Source organism: Coccidioides posadasii, chromosome 3, assembly GCF_018416015.2.
Source record: "Coccidioides posadasii str. Silveira chromosome 3, complete sequence".
NCBI classification, from domain to species: domain Eukaryota; kingdom Fungi; phylum Ascomycota; class Eurotiomycetes; order Onygenales; family Onygenaceae; genus Coccidioides; species Coccidioides posadasii.
The window spans coordinates 3,248,732-3,274,252 of NC_089409.1; the positions used below are offsets into that span (position 1 = coordinate 3,248,732).

Consider the following 25,521-nt stretch of genomic DNA (forward strand, 5'->3'; position numbering starts at 1 on the left):
TCTCGTGGCTCAAAACTCAGGCAAATACTGGCTCGAGGAAAGCGTGGCTTGGGGTCGAAGCCGAAAGTGCAGCGGAGCGTTGGCGGATGCTGAAAACTAGTGACCTTACCGAGGGGCCGTTTCATACTTGAGCTCATCGAGAACGACAACCTCTGTCTTTTTCCCAAAGTGTGCGTGCTGGTTGTCTTCCACAGCGCTCTCTGGAAGGGCATAATACGCATCTCATTGCCGGCCAAGATGCACCCCAAAATTTACTAGTAGCGCGTTCTGAGGCCTGTGCCTTGCGTCCCATCGTACTGGAACGTGTTTTTCCCAATATCTATGATCTGTCCTCACGCTCTCTAATCTTTTTTCCCGTCTCCCGTGACCAGTCTGCGAGTCCAGCATTGATCTTCGTTGAGCATCAGTCAATTCTTGACGGAGACTCAGTACACGCCTGATCAACCTACTTGATTAATATTTGTGTGCGAGCTCGTGTGTCTGTGTGGTTATCGAAAGGCGCAGGGCCAAAAAATCATGGCTTATCGATCTTCAACCGAGTCAGATGGACGCCATCGATCAGGATCAAAATCTTCGTCCGAATCCTCCCAGCTAACTCCATTGCAAGATGGTTTCACTCCCCTCAGCTCCTCTGCGCCTCCGGGCTGGGGCTTTAACACCTCCACGGTGGCGTCTATCTCTTCCATTGTTCCTTCAGGTCCGCTTCCAAGCTCTAGTGCCGTCACCTCACCATTGCATACGTCGATAGACACCTCAACTCGGAACGCTCGAAATGATGCAACAGATGCCCCATTCCTTGCCTCGCCCCTGCCATTAGAGTTACCAGAATCGGTAATGGGCATAGGAACGCAATCAACCTTCACAGACGGACCTTTAGGAAACGTTGCATTCAACAAAGCACCTGGCATAATGCGGCGACTGTCTAGGGGTGCTGCTAGCAAGCTTGGTCGGCGAGGATCGCTAAATTCCCATGATAAACGAGATCATAGCTCGGGTCCCGTTATTATGCGCAGAAGAAGTGATAGTAAGACATCAGTTTCCAAAGATAGCGCACTCGATTCTAGTGTTGAGGAGGACGACAAACCTGACCCTCTTAAGCCCCGGTGTGGACCGGATCGAGTTTCATTTGGCGACGAATACCGACTTTCTCTGGATAGCACCGCAGGGGTTGCCCCGAGAGTGGATCCTCTTTTGCAATGTGGTTCACTTCTCACAAAAGTAACGAAGCAAAGAAAGAAATATAAGACTTTCTTTCTGGACTTTGACACTGCGAAGGTGTATTGGGACCTCTCAAACCCATCCAAACGATTTTATATCGATGATATCAAAGAAATAAGATTGGGTCCAGACGCGCGGAACTATCGAGAGGAACATCAAGTTCCTATCGAATTTGAGAGCCGCTGGTTTACGATTATTTTCGCCAACCCCGAAGGATCGAAGAATAGGCCAGTCAAGGCGCTGCATTTGATAGCACCAACTCGGTTCATCGTTGAATTGTGGACTACGACTCTGGAACAAATTTCCAGATATAGAATTGGACTTATGGTTGGGTTAGCCGGCTCTGGTCAAAGTGAAACTATATTAAAGGCTCACTGGCAGCGTGAAATTGCTCGAAGATTCCCTGGGAGCCCAAGACCTTTTGAAGACGAATGCCTCGACGTTGGCGCTGTTGAAAATCTCTGCCATAGCCTCCATGTCAATTGTTCGAAACGAGTTCTACGTGGTCAATTTGCGAGAGTTGACGCAGACGGGAGGGGGAAAATAAATTTCTCTCAATTCCAAAGCTTCGTTCAACATCTAAAAGATCGCAAGGACATAAGGAAGATTTTCGATTCTGTAGTCGCTGAGAGCAGGGACGGCCTAAGTATTGAGGAGTTCTTTGAGTTCCTTCGCAGTGCACAGGGAGAAGATGTCGATAAGAATAGGGATTATTGGGCATCGGTTTTCGAAAGATTTGTTCGAAGATCCAGGCGTTCACAAAGCCTTCCAGAGGCTCTATCTAGCTCGGCTGCACGCATGGATCTTGATGCTTTCTCGTCTTTTTTGATATCTCCTGCGAACGGTATATATCCAACCCATGTACCCCCGCCGAAGTTTGATCTGCCTTTAAACGACTACTTCATCTCAAGTTCACACAACACATACCTACTTGGAAGGCAAGTTGCTGGTGCTTCGAGCACGGAGGCGTATATCGCTGCACTTCAAAAAGGCTGCCGCTGCGTCGAAATTGATTGCTGGGATGGTCCAGATGGCCGTCCGATCGTCTCTCATGGCAGGACAATGACCACGAGTGTCCTCTTTGCGGACTGCATATCTGTCATCGACCGTTATGCCTTCCTATCTTCCGACTATCCTTTGATCTTATCGCTTGAGGTTCACTGTAACGCGGAACAACAAATAGCCATGACCAACATCATGAAGAATGAATTTGGCGACAAACTTCTACTTGAACCGCTTCGGGCAGATTGGCCGATTCTTCCAAGCCCGGAGGCATTGAAGGGTAAAATTTTGATCAAAGTGAAAACGTCTGACGAAAGTGAGGAAAAAATCTCCGGTCCTAGTAAAGTTATGGGCCGCAAACGAAGCTCGAGCTCCCCTTTCATACAGTCGACCACCCAAAATTCATTTCCTACAAATTCTTCGTTCTCGTCTCCACCGACAATCGGCCCAATCGATGGACTACCCCCGGTGTTAACTCAACCGAAGCGTTCTCTGACTGGTACTAGTCTGAGTAGTGCTTCCGAGGAGAGTGATGCAGCTTTTGCCACAATGCCATTTCCTGGTAAGAGGAAGATGCCCAAAAGCAGAGTGATCAAAGTTCTCGCAGATCTTGGTGTCTACGCTCGTGGCTATAAATGGCGAGGCTTTGATACGCCGGAAAGCAAACAATTCAATCACGTATATTCCTTTGCTGAACGGTCTATTGAAACAATATGCCGAGACTCTGAAAACAAAGCTCTTCTAGAAGCACACAATCGATTGTATCTCACAAGGGTCTACCCGTCAGGGTATCGATTGCGTTCATCGAACTTTGACCCAAATAGCTTCTGGAGACGAGGTGTTCAGATGGCTGCACTCAATTGGCAGACTTTTGATGTTGGAATGCAAATGAATCAAGCCATGTTTGCCGCTGGCAATGATCGTACAGGATACGTGCTCAAACCGGAAAGCTTGCGAGTACCACCATCGTCAAGGCATACAATGGATGGCAAGCCAAAGATCGACAGACAATTGGTTCGTTTCCGCGTGGATGTGATTTCTGCTCAGCAGCTTCCTCGATCTCGAGGAATGGGGCCTGATGATAGCATCAATCCGTACATCGAGATCGAAATACTGTGTGCAGATGATAAGAAGAAAGGTATGGCATTCGGCGAAGGTGGTGTGGATGCGTCGAACCGAAATGGATTTTCGGGCATTGGCCTTCCTCACCGTCGTCGAACACAGATTGAGCAGAAAAATGGCTTCAATCCGATCTTCGGGGACGAGTTTAAATTTTCTCTGGAAACTAAATATCCAGATCTCGTCTTCGTTCGCTGGATCGTGTGGAACTCCACCGACGGCCGTAGTTTTGGGGGTAACAACAGCATACAGCTAGCTACATTCACAGCAAAGCTTAGCAGTCTGGCGCAAGGCTATCGATATCTGCCTCTTTATGACAGCAACGGCGATCAGTACCTATTTTCAACGCTATTTTGCAAAATCACCAAACTCGAATCTGCCCCAGCTGCGCAACGGCGCGACAATGAAGAATCCAAAAGCGAACGAAAGGGTATCTTTCGACAACTTGGCCAGTCGATGTTCAAGCGTGCTCTCTCGACCGAACGAGAGAAAGATGTTGCTCGACAGAAAAGCAGACTCACTGGCAGCATTCGAAAACCAGATTCGTTGAACCGAGAGAAGAATGAGACATCATCATCATCGTCATCATCATCTCTCCCTATCCTCAGCACTGTCCCATCAGGTCAGTGAGTGTGGGTTTGCTGCTCTGCCACTTTGTTGGTTTTTCAAAAGTTTGATAGACTAGAAGTAAGTGGTTGAGGAGCAAGACTCATAACAAAAGAAAAGCAAGAAAAGCAGTCGTGATTTCCCACCCCGCGTTTAATGACACGTGATGACCATTTGTTCGTTGCTGGCTCGTTTTCAAAAAAGGAACGGTGTTTAAATATGTGTGTATCTATGTGTATCTATGTGAAAAGCGAAAGGGCAGATTGTGTCTTCTTCTGAGCTGTTGCTTCATCGCTGGCCCCTTGTCAGTGCGCTCAAGGGGCTTCCCCGTTAGAGCTGGGCTCTATCTGCCATTTTTCTCTTTTTCTTTTCTTTGATTTTTTTTTTTTTTTTTTTTTTGTGTGGCCCTCTTACCTTTCCTTTGCTTCAATAGTTTTCTGTCTCACGGAGGCTCATTGTACATTTTCCTTTACTGCTGCATTGAAAGGGCCTTCATAATATTACATGGGATCAATCAGGGCTGGCATAAGTACACTGTTATCATGTGCATCTTCGAGCTTATTTGCATGGGTGGAAAGCTTTATGGTGGTACATACATACTGCTGGTGGGATTTTTCATGTACAATTCTTCTTGTTCTCAGTATTCTAATATTCTGTATTAGATAGTCAGTATGGATTGCATGAAATGAACATTTCCCTAAATAACCAATAACCCCTGTTGAAGCTAGAAGTGGCTGAGAGTGCCAACAACACCAGGGCCTACCAGATTCAATATGCTGGAGGCACTTGTTCTCCTGGGTGTCACCCTCAAGAGTGGTTTGCTGGTTCAGTTTAACGTAACGGTCCTGAATTTAACCCGTTGATGATGTGATCCCGCCATCCACCACCAACTCCTGACCACTGATGTATTTCGAAGAGTCTGACGCGAAGAAAGCCACCGCATTCGCAACGTCTATCGCATCTCCCATTCTCCCCATCGGCACAGCTTGGTGCCTCTTCGCCGTGAAACCTTCTAGGTCACCACCGGCATATTTATTCGCCAAAACACCCACCAGCGGTGTGTCAATCAGCCCTGGAACAACGGTGTTTAATCTGACCCCGCGCTTTGCATATATGACTGCCGTCGCCTTGGTGAACTGCTGCACGGCGGCCTTGGTCGCGCTATACGCAACTTGCGGCTTGCCGATGTATCTGATGCCAGCGATCGAGGACACGTTCACCACGACACCGCCCGTTTCCTGCGTTTCCATGACGGGTAGGACGTGATGGCAGCATAAATACACAGATTTGAGATTGACGTCCGTCTGCTGGCCCCACGTCTCCTCGCTCATTTCTGCCGGTCCGCCCGGTTCGGATTTTCCGACATTGTTGACAAGGATGTCGATTCGGCCATATCTTTGCACGCATGCGTCCACCAGGGCTTTGACCTCGTCGCCTTTGGTAACGTCCGTGGCGACAACGGTGCAATCAGCCCCTTCTGCTACGATGCGTTGCTGGGTGTGCTGTGCGGCGGAGAGGTTCAAGTCACAGCCGAATATTTTGGCGCCGTTGTGGGCGAGTACTCGAGCCGTGGCGGCGCCGTTTCCCCACATCGACGGGTCGCCTTGCTGGCCGATACCCGTGAGGAGGACAACTTTACCCTGGAGATCCGGGTAAGTCGCCATGCTTGAATGCAGTGTAGCAGAAGACGCCATGTTTTTTTTAAAATTTCAGGGTGAACAGGAGGTTCGAAAAGAAGCTCAGAATGCATTGCGGGGTATCATTCGTGTATATATGTAGAAGCACCACTGGAGATCCCGGCGGCGATGTTTGGCTTCGGCATTGGGTTGGAGCACTTCGGGACGGAGCGAACCAGCCGAGAATGCCGGAAAATCAAAATGACTAGCAGAGAGGTGGAAGGGCAAAAGAAAGAAGAAAAAGAAAAAAAAAAAAAAAAAGGAACCAAAAGGCACTATTTGCGGACAAATAGCTGCTTCAGAACCCTGACTTCCAGTGGTTTTGATGTTGGCCATGACCTTCGGGCTCGAATTGGTATGGGTTTGCGGTAGTTCCGAGGGCAGTTGGGGTAAATAATGGGTATCAAAGCTTTCAGGAAGGCCGTCAAATACTTTTCCTTGTCAAACAAAAATGTAGTTATTAAGATAATGTAAATACATACATAAAAATGCACAGAGAATAAAAAGCTGTCAGCGATAAATAAATCCTCGACAAGTCCGCCTGCGAAATGCCCGAGCTAGATATTGCCCGCACTTTAGCTGCCATCAGATCGCTCAATCATTGTATTAAAGATATCCAGCATATGAGGATTACCCTCGGCGAGCGTTTTAAGTGACCGGCCTTTGTTTTTTGGTTGGGGCCCCCGGTCAGGCCAAGTTTAGCTTTGGGAAATAGAATATTTCATTCAAACCCCATCACGCGCTTAAGGGCCGGGACTTCGATATGGTCCCGTGTCGTTTTCATTCGATGACACCAGGTGACAGTGATGTCTTGCTTTTCGTTTTCCTTTTTAGGACCGATCTTGAAGAAAAATTCTCCGCCGACTTGAGCCATATTTCCCGACTTTAAGGCATCGCCGTTGAAAGTCCGGCCTAAGCCTTGCCTGATGCCTTTAATCACCAAGGAAAATGTGGAGTGTCTGAGGTAGTCAGGCATTGGTCCCAAAGTCAAAGTTCGTGTCATGCCGAAGATGGAATATAGGCGGCCCGTCGGGTCTGTGTATATTGGAAAAGAGCATGATGTGGTGTTCGCGTACATCGAAATGAGGCTGCTGGCACCGCAGCCGATGACAACGAGGTTTACGCCTGGCGGAAGAGAAGCCGGAGATGGAATTGAAGAAGAAAGGGTAGCAACATAATCCTGACAGCTCTGTATGTCATAGTTAGCCTCAATGTATGTGATCGGGCCTCCCAGAGTGTTCTCCGAGAATGTAACAAGTTTGCGAGCAGAAAGCAGTTCCAAGATTTTTTGTTTTGGGGGAATTCAACATACACCACAGAAGAAGTGTCGTACAAAGACGACCATAACTTGTCTCTTTTCGGACGCATTTGGATTATCAAACAGATCTGCGAACAATCGCTCTTTTCCGTCCGTATCTAATATAGGTATTCTAAATGCCTGAGCCAACTCATCTTGTGAAGGCATAACATCGGACGACTGCACATTTTTCCCGGTGGTCTGCTCATTAATCGAATTGGTTCTGCTCCCAGAAGCTTGACCTGAATGTTGTCCATTCGATGGACGCGATGGTAGTGGTGTATCCATCGGGAACGAAAAAGAAAGAGAGAGAGAGAGAGAGAGTGTGTGTGTGTGTATGTATGTGAGAGGTGTGATCAACAGCGGGCTACCCGAAAGGAGGTGGAACCATCGTATGTGCTGTACAAGTAGCGTTATTCCTCCTCGACAACAATTGCGGGCCAGTCCAGCGTTTTCAGAAGAAGGGTGTCCACAACAGTGGCAGAAAAACAGCTCGTCTCTTGAATACGGATGAGAAAAGGGAGTAGATCGGTTCAAGACGCATGCAAAGAAAAAGGATTAAAAAAAAAAAAAAAGGAAAAGGGAGATGATATCAAACTACTCCGTACAATCAATGCCAACACATCTCTCAACATGCAGATTGTCTAATGGAATTTGATTGACCCGCCCTTGTTTGGGGGAAGAAAGAAAAAAAAAAAAAAAAAAAAAGGCAAAAAGAAAAAAAAAAGAAATCAAATCCGGTGGAGAGGTGTTTGAAGAACCGCTTTGGTAAAAGAGAAGCAGAAAGCTTTCAGCTTTTCATGCTTCGATTGCTTGTCATTTTTCGCTTCGTGCCTCATGCCCAGGGCCGGGGCCAGGCCAGGGGGGGTGTGTTGCGCGGGACAGGGCGACGAGAAAGGTTAAACCGGCACACGAGGACGCAGCAGGGAACACCTTGCCGGCGGAGACGGCATTGAATATTCAGTTAAGATTGAATAATGAGCGAAAAATGGCTTCGATCGAGACGCCCGCCGATCGGGAATGTGTCGCGACTACTGTACTTTTGACAGCCACCGCGGGGCGGCGGCGGCGGGGGGCGAATTGGGGCTTGAGACCGCAGGTGCGACGCGCCAAGACCCGCGCGGGGGTGTGGGTCCCGCCGTGGTCCCGAGAACGGAAATGTTCCTGTTCGGGACAGAACGCACTGGACGCATTGGGACAGACAGCGGTGGCAGGAGCGATGAGACCGATTCGGTCACATCCGGCGGCCAAAAATAGACCGCGCGTGAGTGGGGGTTGCCAAAAGGGGCTGGCGGGTGCGGGACTTCCTCGAACACTTCGCACACCTCGAGACGGCGGTGAGACGTCACATTCACGCCCCCATTTCCCGAGTTGGGTTGGCGTCGCTGCATCCCGTTCCTTTCCCTCTTCCGGCACGTCGTCGTCAATCCCCCTCCCAGCTGTGACATGGATGATGACACATGCCTTACAAATGCCCAGGAAATGCAGGGTCCGGGTCAGAAGCTTAGAAAAGCATGTGCTTGCTTGCACATGGTCATACATATATATGTCCACGATGAGGATGTTGATTCACGACTACTTGGCTCTATCAATTTGCATGTGTGTGTGTGTGTGTGTTTTTTTTTTCCTTTTTTTTTTTTTTTTCTTGCCTAGCTAAAATTGGCTGCAACTGGCCTGCAACAAGGTAGCCCGCCCCCTGTAGCGAAGCAGCTACCAAACGTGCTGTCTTTTGGAACCCCAGCACAACTCAAAAAATCCCTGTCCACTCGTAGCTCCAACCGTCCTCTTTCTCCCAAGTTGACCGTAAGATCCTATGTGAAAAAGGGGGATGCCAGGAACAATTAGCAGGGGGCACCCGCGATGGCCTTGTTGCCATGATGAACGGAGGATATATATGGTGATGTCCTTGATGCGAACAGAGAGGCTATTGCCTTGGCCTCCAGACCTACCCATCACACGACGGCTGGTTAGAGTATCGACCGGAGCAAAATAAAAAAAGGCCATAGTAGCATGTTGTTGATGGCTATGGCCAGGCGTCCGTAGCACATAACCGATACAACGCCACTTGCACAATTTTTCTTTGCAGCTCCCTCTCGTCCCGGGTGCTCGGAAATTCCGTATGATTTTAAATGTGCCGATCCAACTTCATCCAACTGCGCAACAGCTATGCAAGATCCTACCTTCAATCATATGTTCCTCCTATTTGGCTCGCGAATGCGGTAGAGATGCTGCGGGCGTCATCGTCGTCGGTAGCATGGCTAACGTTGCCGCGGGGAATCCGCATGCTCGCTGAACTTCCGCCAAACACGCTTGTGTTTTCGTATCCTCTATACGGCTCCGCACGGCCGCTGGATTCAACATAGTGTTTCAGGCGATCGGACTGGCTAAGACTGGGCTGTTTGGTCACATCATGAATGCTTAATCCGCTGAGACTGACCCCTCCTTGCCCCACGCTCCGCCCATCGATCATACTTCCCGTCACGTCGGATTCGGTGGCCGCCACGGACTCTTCAGCGACGCTGGGCGCACCTGTCGCTCGGGATCCATTTGCACGACGATTGTTAGGAAGCTGCGGCCACACCTCGCTGAAATTTTGGAACATCTGCGGGTAACCAGGTGGGATGGCAACACCGCCAAAGGCGGAAGAGTGAACCGAAGAAACATCGTCCGGAATATAACTGGCGACAGACCCAGAGTCCTGGAAGTCGGTGTGCTGTCCATTTCGACCGTTCATCAATCCTGCGGCCATGCTTGAAGCGTGATTATACGCCATTTGGAACCGCTGTGGGCCGCGATACGCCTGCTTTGGGCGACTGAATTGCACAAGGGAAGTCTGAAGATTCGACAAAGGACCTTCCACCAGGCAATTCCCCTCTTTGAAATGGCGGAGGAGGTAGTTCCAGAGAGGATGCTTCGAAAGAACCTTGGGGTTTCCTAGGATAACAAGACCGTACTTGGCACGTGTAAGGGCAACATTTAGACGACGTGGGTCGCTCAAGAATCCGATTCCCTGATGGTCGTTGGACCTGACACAGGACAGCACAATGAAGTCCTTTTCTCGGCCTTGGAAGGCGTCAACTGATGCGACTTCAATCTCCTTGTAGGCCTCTTTCTTGTATGTTCCATTAAGTTGCATGGAGCTGACGACATAACTGCGCTGTCCTTCATAGGGAGTGATAATACCGATGGCTGACGGTTTAACGCCGGCTTTGAAGAATCGAGTAACAATTTTCTCCACGTTCGCGGCCTCCGTCCGATTCAGGTACGACGTTCCAGAAGCAGAGATTTCTTCGTTGCCAAGATTCGACCAGAACATCATGGGCTTATCCGCAACAGGCCAGGGGAAGTCCACATCTTTTAAAAGACGATCATCACTCGTCACGCCATTCTGCAGAGACCCCTCATAAAACATGTTAGATGGGAAAGCTGACAGACAAGGGTGCATTCGGTATTGGACATTCAGCCGAATAGGAGCACATCCCAGGATCACCAAGCGCTCGAAAAGTGATTGATTCAACCCAGCCTTAGCTGCCTTCTTGTTCATGATAACCGGGCCAAGCTGCAGATGGTCCCCAACAAGAACAACTTGTTTGCATCCCATCACAAGAGGGATCATACATTCAGGCTCCGATGACTGTGTGGATTCGTCGATCAAAACGGTCCGGAATTTGAATTTGGCAAGTCTTGGATCCCCAGCACCCACACAGGTGCAGCAGATAACATCTGCATTGCTAAGAATTTCTTTTTCCGCAGCACGTGTGAGTTGTTTGAACTTTTTCTCATCTTGGCTCGATAGTTCTCCCATGTCATTTTTCAATTGCGTCAGTTTCATCAACTCGACATTGCTGTCATTGTTGCGGACTTGCTCATGAAGTGAAAGATGACGAACAGGCGATTCAACATCCTCTCTTGATTTTGCAGTGACACGAACGGTCTTCAAGCCTGTTCTATGAATGCATTCGCACAATTGGTCGACAGCAACATTGGATGGAGCGCAAACCAGCACCTGCCCACCACTAATTTTTGCTAGATGATAAATAACTGTCGCAGAAGTAACAGTTTTTCCGGTACCGGGAGGGCCCTGGATCAAGCTCAAGGGCTTTTGAAGGACAGCTTTGACAGCGTTAATTTGACTGGGGTTCAGGCCAGGAAGACCGGGTGCTGTGAACTTCTTGGGCAATTGAGTTTTCATCGGCCCAGCAGCGACTTCATTTCCCAAAAGCCGATGAAAGATATAGTTAGAAACACTCAGCTCATCAACAGCAAAGGTCTTCATGGCGGACTGCATTCTATCGAAGGAGGTTGACTTCCAAACATAGTCCGCTGTGAAATTGTGAGTGCACTCAGTAGGCACCGACTTATGATCACCCTTGGCCCGAAGCTCGATAGTGACTTCATCGGACTGATTATTCGGAATCTTAATAACGTATCCAACACCCTCCCATTTTGGTCGTAATTCGCCCGAATATTTAAGACGCATTTCATCACCCACAGCCAGTTTCACATCACCTAACTCCAGTTTGGGCAGGACGAAGCTCGCTAAATGCTTGTTATTCAAACCAAGGTCCCATTTGACTATCAATCCATCTTGCGACTGCGCTTCCTTTAACTTGCGATCATAGTCTGCCTCTATCTTCACGAGAGGTCCGAAAACGTTTTGATACTGATAGGCATCGTCGTATCGAAGCAAGACAGGCGCAGGCTCGTCATCGACGCCGGTCGCTTTCTCCAAGTCTTCGACGGTAGCACTAGAGTTCTCCTTCCACATTTCTTCCAATTTCGCAATCATCTGCGGACTGAGGTGACGAGCTCGTAGTTGCTCCTGGTCTGAAGGAGAAGCTACAAGCCAGGGAAGGAATGAGCGATCCTCAATAAGGGGTTGCCAAAGGGAAGTGTCCCAGTTCATGTCTTTGGAAGACGGCATTGCGGCACATGGTTGACGACAAAGCAAAACAACCACGGTGTCAGACTTTGCTGGAATAAAGCCAAGGAGAAACACATTTCTTGTACCACAATTATAACATTCAAGCACAGTTTCACCCAATGCAGATTCAGGGTGGAGTTGGACCTCCTTATGTCTGGCCCTAACAAGATGGTTCACGATGTGCGAAGAGGATGTATTCCCGCGGGCACTGCAGAACCATTTGTTGCAGGCAAGACATTTGACAACGCTGCTAGTATTGTGTATACCACAGTAACTGGGTATATCGACATCAGCAACGGCATTTATTGGATTAGGGTAGGATATGGGAGTCTTGAAACGTACCAACAAGCATGTGGTGGTAATTCCTTTTCTTCCTCCGCTTTGTTGGTCGACGTCTTTATAGCTCCATCAACTGCAATACTTGAGAGACTCTCCAAGTCATCGTCATCTTCTTCATCATACATTTCTGAGCCTTCATCTTCGTCATCATGTTGTCGCCTCCGCGGCCCACCGGCCATCTTCAAGATATTTTCGTCGCCATCGACAGTTGACATATCATCAACGGCATTGATTGTTGATGCAGAATCGGAAACCATATGGTTTCCCATTTGAGTGAACGCCTCCGCTGCCATAGCTCAGCGCATGTGCTGGTGTTTAAAAAAAATCACACGAGAAACCCTCCGAATCCACAATTAACGCCGTAGTGTTCGCCAACCCAAGCCGATGATGAACGCCCCGAGCGCAAGGAAGGTCTACAAATGTTTGAATCAGACGAGTTAGCCAACAGTATAATGAAATATAATCGAGGTTGAGACCTCAGCGTCACGGGTGACAGGAGGATGCGGCGGTGAAAATGATGTAAGAGAGCTCTGAAGCTGACGGGGATTTGAGGGGGACATGTCAAGCTTCGGCTTCGTAACAAGAGAAGAGGGCAAGGAAGGATCCGGCAACGTACTTTGAATAATGATCCCGGCACAAGAGGGGGAAGGAAAAAAAAAGAGATCCTGGTAATCACACAAAAAGCTGATTACCCGCGATGTGAACGTAAAGAAATATTTGAAGGAGTTTGGAATGATGGGGATGGACCAAAGATAATGATGATGGCGTTTGACGGACTTCGGAAAACTGTAATTCTACGGTGGCGATTCTGTGCCAGGAGCGCAGAATAACGGCGGCACCAGCAATTGAAAATCTGCACTCAAAGACAACCCATAGGGACTAAGCTCGACGGCCGTTCAGTTCCATCATCGGGTCTGGCTGCATAATGATTGTAGGTGTCACATGCCGAATTGCGTCTATTTTGAATTTGCTCTGCTAACAGCGGTTCAGCGTCGTCAAGCGCGTGAGCGCAGAGATTACCTTTATCGGAGAGCTCTTCTCCTCCGCGATGCCTCGATTGCTGAAAAGCGGGCCAAGTTGAAGGCCTCCTTAGCTTCCGGAAAACCTCTAGACCCCTCTATTGCAAATGATAAGAGCCTAAGACAAGACTTCAAGTACGATGAGTCATTACAGACCGACTCGAAAGCCTCCGGCTCGAATGCCAAAGACGCCGATCAAGTAGATATCGACGACGAGTACGCAGTCACTTCCGGCCTCGTCGATCCTCGTCCACTTGTTACAACGTCGCGCAGCCCTTCCTCCCGCCTCAGCACTTTTGCTAAAGAAATCCGCCTTCTCCTCCCTACGTCCATCCGATTAAATCGAGGTACCCTCGTCCTCCCAGATCTAGTAGCGAGCGCCAACGCCGCTGCATTAACAGACATGGTACTGCTTCATGAACATAGAGGTACGCCGACAGCGATTACAATATCACATCTTCCTCACGGTCCTACCGCGAGTTTTTCCATCCACAATGTCGTTCTGCGAGCCGATATTCCAAATGCTGCTCGTGGTACGGTTTCGGAGAGCTACCCACATTTGATATTCGAGGGATTCAAAACGAAACTAGGAATGCGGGTTGTCCAGATACTTAAACACCTGTTCCCTCCACGAGAAGCCGGGAAGGTAGGCAGCAGAGTTGTTACATTCAAAAATATAGACGACAGCATCGAGGTTCGCCACCATGTTTTCGTGAAGACCGGGTATCGAGACGTTGAGCTCGCTGAAGTCGGACCGCGGATGACAATGAGGCTATTCGAAATCCGTGGAGGAACCCTCGAGAAAGGAGCGGGCGGAGACGTCGAGTGGGCGCTCACCCAATATACCCGGACAAGCAGAAAAAAAGATTACTTGTAATGGTCTATCGTAGCGGGCAGCTTTGGAGTACCGGACGGGATGGAAAAGTAAGATTATGAATGGCGCAAGGGCGAAATATCTATTATATGTTGCTACAAGCATATTTTCACTGATCTGATTCATGAGAATTCAAAGACTTCGCTAGAACCAAATTGCTCCAGCTTGTTATGTATTCTCGCGACCCCTGGGCCAACGACACTGGGAAATGAACCCAGTCTTCTTGAACTCCAGCCAGGTTTAATATTTGGGCAATAAACCAAACTGCGCTGTATCATTCATTTCACCTTCATGGATCACCAGTAACAAGTCCACGGGCCTCACTTGACTCCATTTCGTTGATAGCATCCTGTAACATCGCGACTGTGGCGGCAGTCGCTGTTTCCTCGTCATATTTAGGGGCTGCAGTAGAGGACGACTTTTCCGGCATATATTCAAACCAGCCCTCGTCCGGTGGAACTTTAGCGCCCTCCTCCGTTGTCTTAAGAGGAGGCTTTCTATCTCTTTGGTCCCAGTTTATTCCAGACTTAGCTTTGAAAAATTTATTAAAAGCACGAACCGCCACGTCGAAGGTACTGCCCGGCGGAGCCAGAAAATCAGAAGCACTTCTACCAATCCGCGTGTACTTGACAAGAGTTGCGTATGTGTGAGGGACCGAATCGGACTCGAAGATCTAAGTAAATATCTCCTTGTGAATGGTATTCGCAGGCGATTGGGTGACTGGACACGTACCTTGAGGACGTGTCTCTCCTTGCGCCTAGGAAGAGGCCCAGGACGGACAAGTATTGCAGAATAGCGATGCCCGGTATTATCAGTATAAGGGTGGTATCCATCTATAACTCAGATGAGAGAGCAAGAATCAAGACCTTAAAAACATCATACTCACCCAATTCAGAAAGTTGCCTCGTAGTATTACCGTCTTTACCCTTATTTTTTTGCGCCCGTGCCTTTTTCCTTCCAGCTTCCATCTTGGCTGTCAATAGATACGGCGCTTCTCGCTTCGGGCGCTTTGATTTCGATAAAAGGGAGTCCTCAAGCCATTCATAAGATACGATTTTTATACCCTTGATCCGCTTAGCAGCACGCACTGCGCTCATGTCAGCGTTCCCTATCATAGAGCAGCCATAGATAAAAGCCCTACCTTCCGGGACGTTCTTGCGAACTGCAGGCTCGGTGGCAATCAAATGGGTCACGTCGGCAGTCACCTTCTTTGAAAAAGTTCCACCATTCACTTCCACCCATTGTTTGATCTTGTCATTCTGAGCACCAAAATTTCCAGCGATGCATACAGTAACTTTGTGAAATGATTTGCCCATTTGTAAGACAGGGATGGGGGTTAGGGCATATGAGCAAGAAATTATTGCTGAGTCTTGTTTGTATGAAGTGAGTGGGTATTTGTAGAAGTGGAAATTGCGAGCAAGTGACAACAAAGTGTTAATCTGAAGCAGATTCTGGATGAAGTTGATGTATGGAGTCCAGCTTCCAATATAACAGCAGGGCAGCACGCAAGAACACAACTAGAAATATTAAAGAGCATTGGAGTAAATGTCAATATGTGAGAGTGCTGTTGAATCTTCATCCACGAGGTGAAATTGAGACCACAGGAAATAAGCTATCCCTTTTTCTCAAGCCCAGGTGACCAGTGGATGTTTGGAAGAAGAGGTAATAGCAAAACAAAAAAAAATCTTTGAGAGGTTGAAAGGAGAAGGATATTCCGTTATAGCACTTCAATGGCTATGTTTCATTCTGATTAGGCTCTACTAACAAGATAGTCTAATATTCCCGAAAAAAAGTTGATCCATAGATCTCAGTTGCAGTTAATCAAGCCCGGAAAAAAGATGGAATTGGCAGAAAGATGTATATACCATGTTCGTAAGCATTCACAAGCCTTTCGCCGCGGCCACAAAAGCTCTGATCTTCCCCAGATCTTGACTTCCGTCTACCTCGACACCGCTGCTGACATCGACACCCACCACCTTCCGGCTTTGTTCGCCGAGGGCTTTAACAGCGGAAACAAGGTTTTCAGGATTCAGACCACCAGCAAGTATTACCCGAAGGCCGTCATCTCGTTCTAGGGCTTCTTCCACTGCAGGTAACGAGAGTCTCTCTCCCGTCCCCCCAACCCCCGAGTCCAACAGGGGAAGGGCATGGTAGGCACGCTTAGTAATATCCTTATCTTCAGGAGAAAACTTTTTGATAACCGGCACGGGAATTAGCCTTGCCCACTCGATAGGTTCAGATCCGTGAAGTTGAATAATGTCAAGCCCAAGATTTTGCTGTTGAGAGATAATGTAGGAGAGCGGTTGGTTTGCGAAAACGCCCACTAGAAGCGCGCGAGATGGATGCCGCAGTAATCGACAGCCATTATCAAAATAATCCAGGCCAGTCTGCGAAGATGGGCCTTGCCGGATGTAATTATCCAACAGCGAAGGACGTGGTGTTGTTTTAACGACCTTCGAGATTTCCAGGGCAACCTCGTCGGGTACCGTCCTCGTGCGTCCCTGTGCAAGAATTATACCCACAAGATCTGCGCCGGCTTCAATGGCGGCACGTGCAGCATCCCCAGAGCGAGTTCCGCAAATTTTGACAAGGGGTGGTGAACACGGCAGAGAATTTGGGCTTAATTGAATTTCAGGCCCCAGGAGATTCTGCACGAAGGCGCTAGTATCTTCTGCTCGCATAAGAGCCTCACCAACAAGAACCGCCTTGACGCCGTTTGCACGATATGCTTCGACATCCTTAGGGCCAGATATGCCACTAAGCGCACAAACAATCGTGGAGTCCGATACTTGGTCCATTAAACGACTTGTAGTGCCCAGATCGACCTCAAAGCTTGTAAGATCGCGATTATTAACACCAATTACACGGGCTCCGAGTTTAACGGCAATGGCCATCTCTTCAGCAGTATTAACTTCGACAAGCGGCTCCATACCCAATTTACAGGAGTATTCGTAAAGGTGAGTCAAGAGGTCAACGGGAAGCATTTTGACTATGAGAAGAACGGTATCAGCACCAGCAAGTCGGGCTTCGAGAATTTGATATTCGTCAAATATAAATTCCTTTCGCAGAACGGCTGGGCGATTTGGTAAACCCTCCAGACTTTGTCGCACTGCTCGCAAATCTTCGATACTTCCTTTAAACCATTCTGGCTCGGTGAGGACTGATATCACACTTGCGCCAGCCATAGCATATTTTCTGGCTTGGGATGGTGCGGACGTGGAGGAAGATATTATTCCTTTAGAAGGCGAGGCTCTTTTTATTTCGGCCATTAGAGCCAGGGAAAATGGTGAATCCCTTAATCGACTGGGGAAAGAAATTTGTGGCGGCGCAATACCAAGATCGTATGCTGCTTGAAGATCTGCAGGCCGCTGAGAAGGGATTGCCTTCTGTAAATCTACAGCAGCTTTGCGATGGGCATATATCTTTTCCAAGATTGACATCTGTTTCGAGGTAGTCGGTTCGCTAGCTGCAGTAGATTGGCTCTTCGTACTGGACAGAGCTTCCTCCCAAGTACCGCCTTTCCACTTCAAAAAGTTCCGAAACATTGTGCGTCCATGCTCGGTTAATATGCTCTCAGGGTGGAATTGAACTCCTTCGACTGTCAATTTCTTATGCCTGACGCCCATAATGATCCCCCGACCACCACGATTTTCGCATTCCGTCCACGATGTCACCTCCAAGCATTCAGGAACAGTTTGGGGGGTTCCTGCCAGAGAATGGTATCTCGTCACTGCCAAATTGGGCGGGAGTGTAGCATAGACACCTTTCCCGTCGTGTTTCAACGGAGATGTTTTCCCATGTAAAATCTCTCCAGTAACTTCAACTTCGCCTCCAAACGACGCTATTATACACTGCTCGCCCATACAAACCCCGAAAACCGGTATCTTTCCCGCAAAGTACTGAATTGCCTCTTTACTTATTCCGGAGTCAGTATTCGGGTGGCCAGGGCCAGGACTAATGACCAGCTGGGTAGGCTTCTTCGCGATAAGTTCCTCGAGGGAGATGACATCGTTTCTGAAAACTGTCACTGTCGCACCCTCTAAGATGAGATATTGATAAATGTTCCACGTGAAGGAGTCATAGTTGTCAATCAAGACGACGTTGGAAGCGTTATCGAGGCGTTGGGCCTTGGTGGGGTGACTCGGGGAGTGATCGACGAGCTCGGTGCTAGCCATCTTGAAGTCACAATGCCAAACGACCTCAGATTCTCAAGCGATGCCCTAGGGTGTCTTCAAAAATCAGCTCCTAATACCTCCCACTGTTCATTGTACGGAGAGTTGTACAGCTGCTGTCGTCGTCCTCTGACTCGTCGAGTCGCGACCATTTCGGGTGGGATAAGGCGCTAAACCCAGATAGGCAATCATTATCTGCGCGAAGCTTCAAGCTCTTGTTTCTTGAAGTCCAAAACAGCGACGAGAGACCGCTGAGCCTTGGAGGCCCGACCTTTCGTTATTTCTCTACTTAGATAAGACAATGATATAGGTGATGCCCACATGGCTCCGCCGCCGGAGGTTTATTTTCCGTCGTTAGACGATTGTTTATCTGGCGATGCCCAGCTTATGTACGACCTGAATTATTCAATTGTCCCTATGCAATGAAGTAGCTAACCTTTCTGCTCACAAGCCCCTGGGAATCAGCATTTCTTGGTCTAACCAGCTCCGACGACAATATCACTGGATGTGACAGTCTTTTCTCCTTCTTGACAACCCCCGAAAGCGTTCGCATACTCTCCAACCCTTTCGATCCTTACCCGAAACCTTCGGACACAACCAAATCTGCGTTTCAATCGAAAACAGCAGCGATTAATGTTACTCCTGCTTTACGAGCCCGATGTAATTTTAACGATATCGAGGGAGATGCACTATGGCTCAGCAAAAAAACGTTGATAGACGAGGTCTCTGCCCTGAGACTTGCTGTGCAGGAATGGCAAAGCCGGCCTGAGCTTGATCTATTGAACCAATTTTCCGAGGAGGAAGTAGCAAGCCTTCAAAGTGTGGTTAGTGTCGGGCAACTGTCGCATCAGGCGGGCGGGACCCAAGCCCTCGAGTTTCTCAAAGGGCCAATTCGGAAAGGACAAGCTACTGAATCCCTTTCAGAGGACGAAAGGCGGCTAAAGCTGTTCCGGCTGTACCTTGTGGAGAAGCAGAATATTATAAAAGTGGCGCTCTATGTATTAAGTGTGTCTTTACACGGGAGGTTGCCCGGGACATATCGACGTTTCCAGGGAGGTGCAGGAGATCGATCAAGCCAACAATGCACGAAATTGGATGAGCTTGGAGCATCAATCTTCCCCAGGCAAAATGACGGCTCCCTAGACAAACCGGGGTTAACTATCCAGGCTTGTATTGAAGCCATTCAATCGTGCCTGAGCAAAATGAATGGAGGAAGCGACTGGCTTTCACCTGAAGCTGAATACGCTCAGCAATTGAGTATTATAGAAGATGTTGTGCAAATTATGCAAATCCTGTTCCTTCAACTTCAGGAATCAGAAAATATTCCGTCGGCTGAAGTATTGCTATCGTGGCTACACCTCATAGTTACATACGACTTCTTCGACCAAAATCGCCCGGTAAGATGAATCTTGCATAATCACCTGGCCAAATTATCTAACTGTTATGTTATAGTTATCGCAGGAAGAGTCAACATTATTCGACTCTTTAAAGTCTCTCACTTCTATCATCACGCTCTCGTTTTTGAAATTGCGTACCGCGACCACCCTATTTGAAGCTGCTGCTGCGATCCCTTCAAGGACGATACCGGATGTGTGGGGCGACACACGTCCGTCCTTCTTATCCTGTGAACATATCAGCGAGATCAATGAAATCTTTCTTAAGGCTGCCGACGCGGAAAAATCAGGTGCAAGTCCTGCAATGTTTGCATGGGGTATGATCATGTTCACTCTAAGGGAGATCGCACTAGCAACAAGGGAAGATCGCGAACTCCAGCAGGCACAGTACGCTGTCGATGCGTTTAATGGAGGTACTTCGTCCATACTTGCACCTCGGAATGCTGACCCGTCTGTCTATGAGGAGGCATATGAGCGGGCACGTAATCCAGCGTTCGAAGACGACTTCGTCAAGTTTATGATTTCAATCGCTGTCGACAGGTGTCGAGTTTTTGATGTCGCTTCGAGCATCATCCGTCAACTTGATGGAATATCCGGTTCCGTGAACGGCAGTTTGATAACACGATGGGCTCGAGTTGAGATGCTTGACCTTGTCCGAGTGAGCGTTGAGTATTTGAGCTATATACCCGAACTACTTTCGACCGTCTTACAGGTCATGGCGTGGCCGAATTCGGCGTGGCATTGTGTCGGTGACTCTCCCACCGAAAATGATGGCGGTGTCAAAGGGATTTTCCTCTGTGATGAGATATTAATGAGCAAGCTATTTAAGATTGCGAAATCCCGATTTCCCTACGAAGCGATTAACTTTCTGAAGCTTTGCAGGTCACTGCTGGACTGCAACTTAAGCACAGACGATGGCTATCCTTTGATTTTCCAAGAACTCGAATACATGGAAGCCTATACTCAAAGAGTTTCCCCCGGCTTTCACGGTTATCAGTCTACCCGCGAAGATGAAAATGCTAATTATGTGTCTCTTATTGAGCCTCTAGAGATGAAAGAGCTGTCGTCAGCACGAAAAGATTATGCGGCTCAATCCGGATCAGAGCTGATGGTGATGAGCGGAGCGTCCATTCTACCCGCCGAAACTCTAGGCCAGGTCGTTAACGAATCTAAGCCTGCCGTGATTATGTGGCATTACCGATATAACTGTCTTTGCTTCCTTGGAATGTGGTTGGAGCAAGCAACATACAGTCGCAAAACAGATAGCGAGCCCGAAGAAGATATAATATCTGAGATAATTGGTCTGCTGGCTGATTTAGTTGCTTCAGCGCAAGGTCTTGCAAAGCAACAAGGAGTTGAATCTGCTGCTAAAAGGATCCTAGAAATGGCTAGTGATGGTTTAAACCACCACGGGGACATAATCTCCGTTGTTTTCGACATATTTGAGCGCAACTTACAAAGTGCAACCACCAAGATGGGTACAGAGCGCGGGTTGGAGACTACAACTGCTTGCCTTTCATTCCTTAACTCCCTCGTCACAGTTATTCCAGGACGAGTGTGGCCGTTTCTTACGCGAAGCAGCTTCATCGCCGGAGACGGCAACGGGGGAACACTCCCTGCGATTGTTTCCGCCATTGAAGTGAATACAGGCGATTTCTCCTTCCTTCTTGAAGCCGCTCGTACCTTTAAGCTCATTGTTGACGATGTCGTGAGGCATGTTGCGGTCCGAAAGATAGCGGGTAGTGTTACAGCGAAAGCTACCCATGTCACGGAGTACACTGCTGGTGCTCCGTCGTATGTGATGAGCAACCTCCTGCAATCCTTTGTGCGCATAATGGTCGACGTGTACAACAGCAGTTACAGTTGGAGATTTAACGACGCTAGCCAGTCGCTGCGGTTAAACATCTCCCTTACGGAGGCTTTCCACGATATCCTACACTACACATATGGAGTTGATGACGAAAAAGACTTAGATTCGAAACTCACGGGGGTCTTTGCGAATTCAGCACGATACCTACTTAAAATGTTGCGTCCATCTTCCAAAGACGGCATTTTCTTCAACCCAGTTTTGCGTATAATTTTAAATGGCTACCACAATCCTCTGCTAGATCGAAGTGCCTATTTGCGATACCTCCAAACACGGTTGGTTGATGCGGCGCTAAATCTGTCGTCGACCTTAATACAGTCCGAATGGAACCCCCAGTCTCCAATGACAGGCTTGGAAAAGCAGCTTTTCGACGCCTCGCCTGTCCTCATCCGCCTGTATGTATTTTCTCAGGCTTACCAGCTGCCAGTTGTGAAATTGCTAGAACTTTTGCTGGCACACGCTTCGATGGATAAGGAGCAGGAGCCGCCATCTCTACTTGGACACCTTGGTGCAGAGTCATCCTGTCGATTTTTGGACGTCCTTTCAAAGTTCGACCAACCTTTTGATGATACTATCCTTAATGCGGCCATATGGAAGTTTCTCACGACAGTCATTAGCAAGCGGCAACAATGGCTTGCCGTTTTCTTACTAACTGGCTCATCACCACGTGACGCTTTAAAGGAGGTCGACGGAGAAAAGCCAGCCATGCAATCGAAGCCATTTTTGCAAGCAGCTCTCGATTTAATATCACTCATCGGTAGTATACCCTCACAGCTCGTACTGTCCGCTCTGGAGTTCATTGCGAAAGCTCAAGAGAATTGGCCATGGGCTACACCACAGCTAAAAAACCACGCCGACTTCTTTCCAAAGATGGTCAACTATGTTTCGAATTTGGATATGCGACGCTATTCGCCATACGAGCAGTGCATGAACACGAGGATAGCATCGCTCATCGCGGATATTTGCGCCGTATATCTACATAGTGCCAAGGAGCAAAGGGATTGGACCTTTTTTAAGACGCTTATTCCTCTCATTTCTTGGTACTCTGAGAATGCGGTTGAAGTCAACGGCTATAATACTTCTCTCCACGTAAACCTCAAGAGGAATTTTGAAATGAAATACCCAGGGTGTAGCCTATTCGCAATTAAAAGGACGTCGCTTGATAACCCTGTGTTTGGAGAAAATTATTTTTACGATATTGCATCGGGCACAAAAATATTTGGCTATGAATTCGCGTGGACTGGCAGCCGAAATCAAGGGTTTGTGGACGAGATTAAAAGAGCCAATGAAAATTTATCTCTTGTCCAGGCTCAAATGGTAAGCGGTTTTACTCCATTCAGCTCTATACTAGGCCATTCTAACAGCGTGTAGGACCTTCTCCACAGTTTCAAATTTCTCGCAATCGAACACTGCGCAGACTTCATGCCAGATCGCGGGGTTCAAAAGTCAATGGCATCTGTTGTACGCCACTGCCTTACGGCAAACTCACAGAGCGTTCCGAATGAAAACATCTTCTGCAAACTCCATCAGATCCGAGCAGAATTTGCTTTGGGTCTTCTGCAAAGACTTGTGGAGGTTCAGGCGAAAGGAAGTGAAGTGTTTGCTCTTCTTCAGACCGTTTGGGATGCTACCCGATTTAGAAATCAAACCTACGAAGCAGCTCTCGCGAACGATGATACCGAGTACTACGGGATGCTGTTAAACATCCTCTTCCTAGCTTTACAATTCCACGTTGGTGGTAAAAGTCGATTGGTCCCGGAGGCCGTCAGCAAGAAGCCAGAAGTCTCAGGACACCTGGAAATTGTGCTTGATATTGTCAGGGTCATCGCTGCGCGAGGTTTCCGTTCCTTGACGACGTATTTGCATGATGCGCCACAGAAATGCTCGCCAAAGGACTTTGCGCTGTTAACGGCGATCCTGCAGACAGCTCTGAAAGTCAAAAGCGTAGATAGAATCTACGAGCAATTCGCCTTCCATCTTGCCGATGCCGACACAATTCGATACGCGTGCACCCTTTTCTCCTGGTCCTACAAACTCACCGTTGAAGGAGATCCCATATATGGAGAACTTAGCATCCTCTACCTGCTCGAACTTTCCTGTATTCCTATGATGGCTGAGCAAATAGCAGTGGATGGAGTTCTCGTAAAATTATCGACATACCGATTGACCGACGTACTTCGTCAGCCTCAAGGATGCGGTCCCTTTGACCAAGTGCCAAGGCTATTCACAATCTGGCACAACGGGTTCCTCCCACTCTGCCTCAATTTGCTATACCACGTCGGGCGTGCAGCTCCAGAAGTAGCCGCCTTTCTCAACCAATTTGAAGGCCAACTTCGTCGAGCGTCTGAAGCTTTTTCCATCGGCCATCCCAGCGTGACGAGCCCCTTCGGCTCGCCAGGCCCTCGCAGCTTGTTATCCTCTGGACAGTCAATCAAGCGCCTTTCGCTTGGTATGGCAACCGAGGCGTGCTCTCTGGCTCTCATATCCTTGATCATCGAAAAGTTTCGTGACGCCGGCCCAAGTGCAGGAGTTGATTCACAAAATATGCAGGAGCTGAAATGGGACCGTAACCGGGTGAAGGAAGATATCGAAGTTCTTTTAGAGAAGAAATCCATCCTTCGATCTCGCATTGCCCCCACCAATGAAAAGGAAGTGGCGTGGGCGCAAAGAATCGCGTCCGATTCTGACGGCGGCGCGGAAAGCTTGCTGGAGGAGAAGATTGTAAAAGAACTACAGACGGTCCTCTCTTGTATTGGTGGTAGTGATTAAACTTGCTGAGCACAAAGGGAGGGGAGAAAAACATTCTATAGTAGTTTTGGTGTTTTGGAGCTCTTTTTTGATCATCATGTGGAGAACGTCGGATATCCTTGTTCTTGTTGTCCGAGTCCGCGGAGCCCGATATTTGCTTTGTGGTAGTTTTATGTTATTTTATTTTGGGCACCTCATGTTAGCATAAAGCTTGGGTTTATCATTCTACTAGCGTTTAGAACCCCTGATCATCTTTGTCTCTTTCTCATTCAATGGTGCAGGCAGAGAGCAGGCATGAGCGTTGGCAAAGGGCACGGAGTAGTAGTTAACCCGTTGATTGGCATGACAACCTTCTCACAAGTTCCAACACGCTTTGGGGGGAAGAATAGGCCATGAACCATAGCATTTTGTCTCCAGCCATTTCCTGGTATCTTATGTCGATATTTCATCCGAGAGCAGGAATGATAGCTGCAGTCTAGGGTGAATGTATCTGTTTTAAGCTCTGATCGCTAACTTAAGCAGGACTGTTGAGCTTTAGTCTTAAGGCTTCGAGCCCAAGAACCCTGTATAGTCGGTCCTGCTGGGATCCTCGTCGCCGGTCCCGTTTACTACTGGATCAAGTCCTCTGGCGATGGCGAGCTGATGGAATCCTTGATTCTTGGTGGTTTGGTTTGTCATCGCTTGCAAATTCTTATAAATACTCTACGAAGTTTGAGAATGGATTGGCCAAGGTCTCGTCGCAGCGGTGATCAGAGAGAGAGGTGGTATGAATATTTCAAAACAGCACCGGTTAAATATCGCCCGATGACTCTTGCGGAATGTTGGATCGCCGTGTTTCGACTGTAATTTTCTATGATATCGCAGTGTGTCTGTCTTTGAAATAACAAACATAACTACCGCCGGGTACTCCGTGATGAAGGCCGAAATGTTCAGGGAAAGGAAAGGAGCAGGTATAGGGTTCGGAGATGTTGAAGAGGGGGAGACTCTTTGACAAAGCCGGTCGACGTGGTCTCAACCACTTTGTTTGTTCGGGGGTCGCCCAGCCAGCCCAATGAGAGACGGCCACCCGCACCGGTTGAGTGACAGGGTTCAACCTACTCCGTACCAGCAGCAGAATCAACCTCGGGCCGTTTGCCGAGCGGAGAGAGGTTGGCAGTGTAACAGCGGAGTACTCAATAATATACTTCAAGCTAGTTGCATACCAAGGACTCCGTACATAGGGGATATAAGTTCCCAAGGGCCTTGCAAGTGGTCGTCTAGGCCGAA

At 48.3% G+C, this 25,521-nt stretch overlaps 8 protein-coding genes across 8 annotated transcripts; 3 read left to right on the forward strand and 5 right to left on the reverse strand.

The window, feature by feature from the left end:
* Positions 1-516: 516 nt before the first annotated feature.
* PLC1 (Phospholipase C) lies at positions 517-4,024 on the forward strand (the record flags this gene model as incomplete). Its single annotated transcript, XM_066125052.1, has 2 exons — positions 517-3,961; positions 4,020-4,024. The coding sequence occupies 2 exons, from the start codon at positions 517-519 to the stop codon at positions 4,022-4,024; spliced, it is 3,450 nt and encodes a 1,149-aa protein (XP_065981133.1).
* A 772-nt stretch (positions 4,025-4,796) lies between these two features.
* Positions 4,797-5,609, reverse strand: D8B26_005980 (uncharacterized protein; the record flags this gene model as incomplete). The annotated part of the gene is made up of 1 exon (XM_003070003.2): positions 4,797-5,609. One exon carries the CDS (start codon positions 5,607-5,609, stop codon positions 4,797-4,799), a length of 813 nt encoding a protein of 270 aa, XP_003070049.2.
* Positions 5,610-6,342: 733 nt separating this feature from the next.
* D8B26_005981 (uncharacterized protein) lies at positions 6,343-7,206 on the reverse strand (the record flags this gene model as incomplete). The annotated part of the gene is made up of 2 exons (XM_003070002.2): positions 6,343-6,810; positions 6,934-7,206. 2 exons carry the CDS (start codon positions 7,204-7,206, stop codon positions 6,343-6,345), a joined length of 741 nt encoding a protein of 246 aa, XP_003070048.2.
* A 1,260-nt stretch (positions 7,207-8,466) lies between these two features.
* D8B26_008425 (uncharacterized protein) lies at positions 8,467-12,862 on the reverse strand. The gene is made up of 3 exons (XM_003070001.2): positions 12,798-12,862; positions 12,185-12,594; positions 8,467-12,116 (listed from the first exon to the last, which is right to left on the reverse strand). The coding sequence occupies exons 2-3, from the start codon at positions 12,472-12,474 to the stop codon at positions 9,101-9,103; spliced, it is 3,306 nt and encodes a 1,101-aa protein (XP_003070047.1). The 5' UTR covers positions 12,475-12,594; positions 12,798-12,862; the 3' UTR covers positions 8,467-9,100.
* A 194-nt stretch (positions 12,863-13,056) lies between these two features.
* IMP4 (snoRNA-binding rRNA-processing protein imp4) lies at positions 13,057-14,699 on the forward strand. The gene is made up of 2 exons (XM_003070000.2): positions 13,057-13,112; positions 13,172-14,699. Exons 1-2 carry the CDS (start codon positions 13,107-13,109, stop codon positions 14,075-14,077), a joined length of 912 nt encoding a protein of 303 aa, XP_003070046.1. The 5' UTR covers positions 13,057-13,106; the 3' UTR covers positions 14,078-14,699.
* D8B26_005983 (uncharacterized protein) lies at positions 14,364-15,390 on the reverse strand (the record flags this gene model as incomplete). The annotated part of the gene is made up of 4 exons (XM_003069999.1): positions 14,364-14,747; positions 14,807-14,907; positions 14,961-15,161; positions 15,216-15,390. 4 exons carry the CDS (start codon positions 15,388-15,390, stop codon positions 14,364-14,366), a joined length of 861 nt encoding a protein of 286 aa, XP_003070045.1.
* Positions 15,391-15,779: 389 nt separating this feature from the next.
* On the reverse strand, positions 15,780-18,354 carry TRP1 (bifunctional tryptophan synthase trp1). The gene has a single exon (XM_003069998.2). It carries the CDS (start codon positions 18,247-18,249, stop codon positions 15,955-15,957), a length of 2,295 nt encoding a protein of 764 aa, XP_003070044.2. The 5' UTR covers positions 18,250-18,354; the 3' UTR covers positions 15,780-15,954.
* A 171-nt stretch (positions 18,355-18,525) lies between these two features.
* D8B26_005985 (uncharacterized protein) lies at positions 18,526-24,502 on the forward strand. Its single transcript, XM_003069997.2, has 4 exons — positions 18,526-18,635; positions 18,698-19,643; positions 19,699-22,824; positions 22,879-24,502. Exons 1-4 carry the CDS (start codon positions 18,568-18,570, stop codon positions 24,274-24,276), a joined length of 5,538 nt encoding a protein of 1,845 aa, XP_003070043.2. The 5' UTR covers positions 18,526-18,567; the 3' UTR covers positions 24,277-24,502.
* Positions 24,503-25,521: the final 1,019 nt, after the last annotated feature.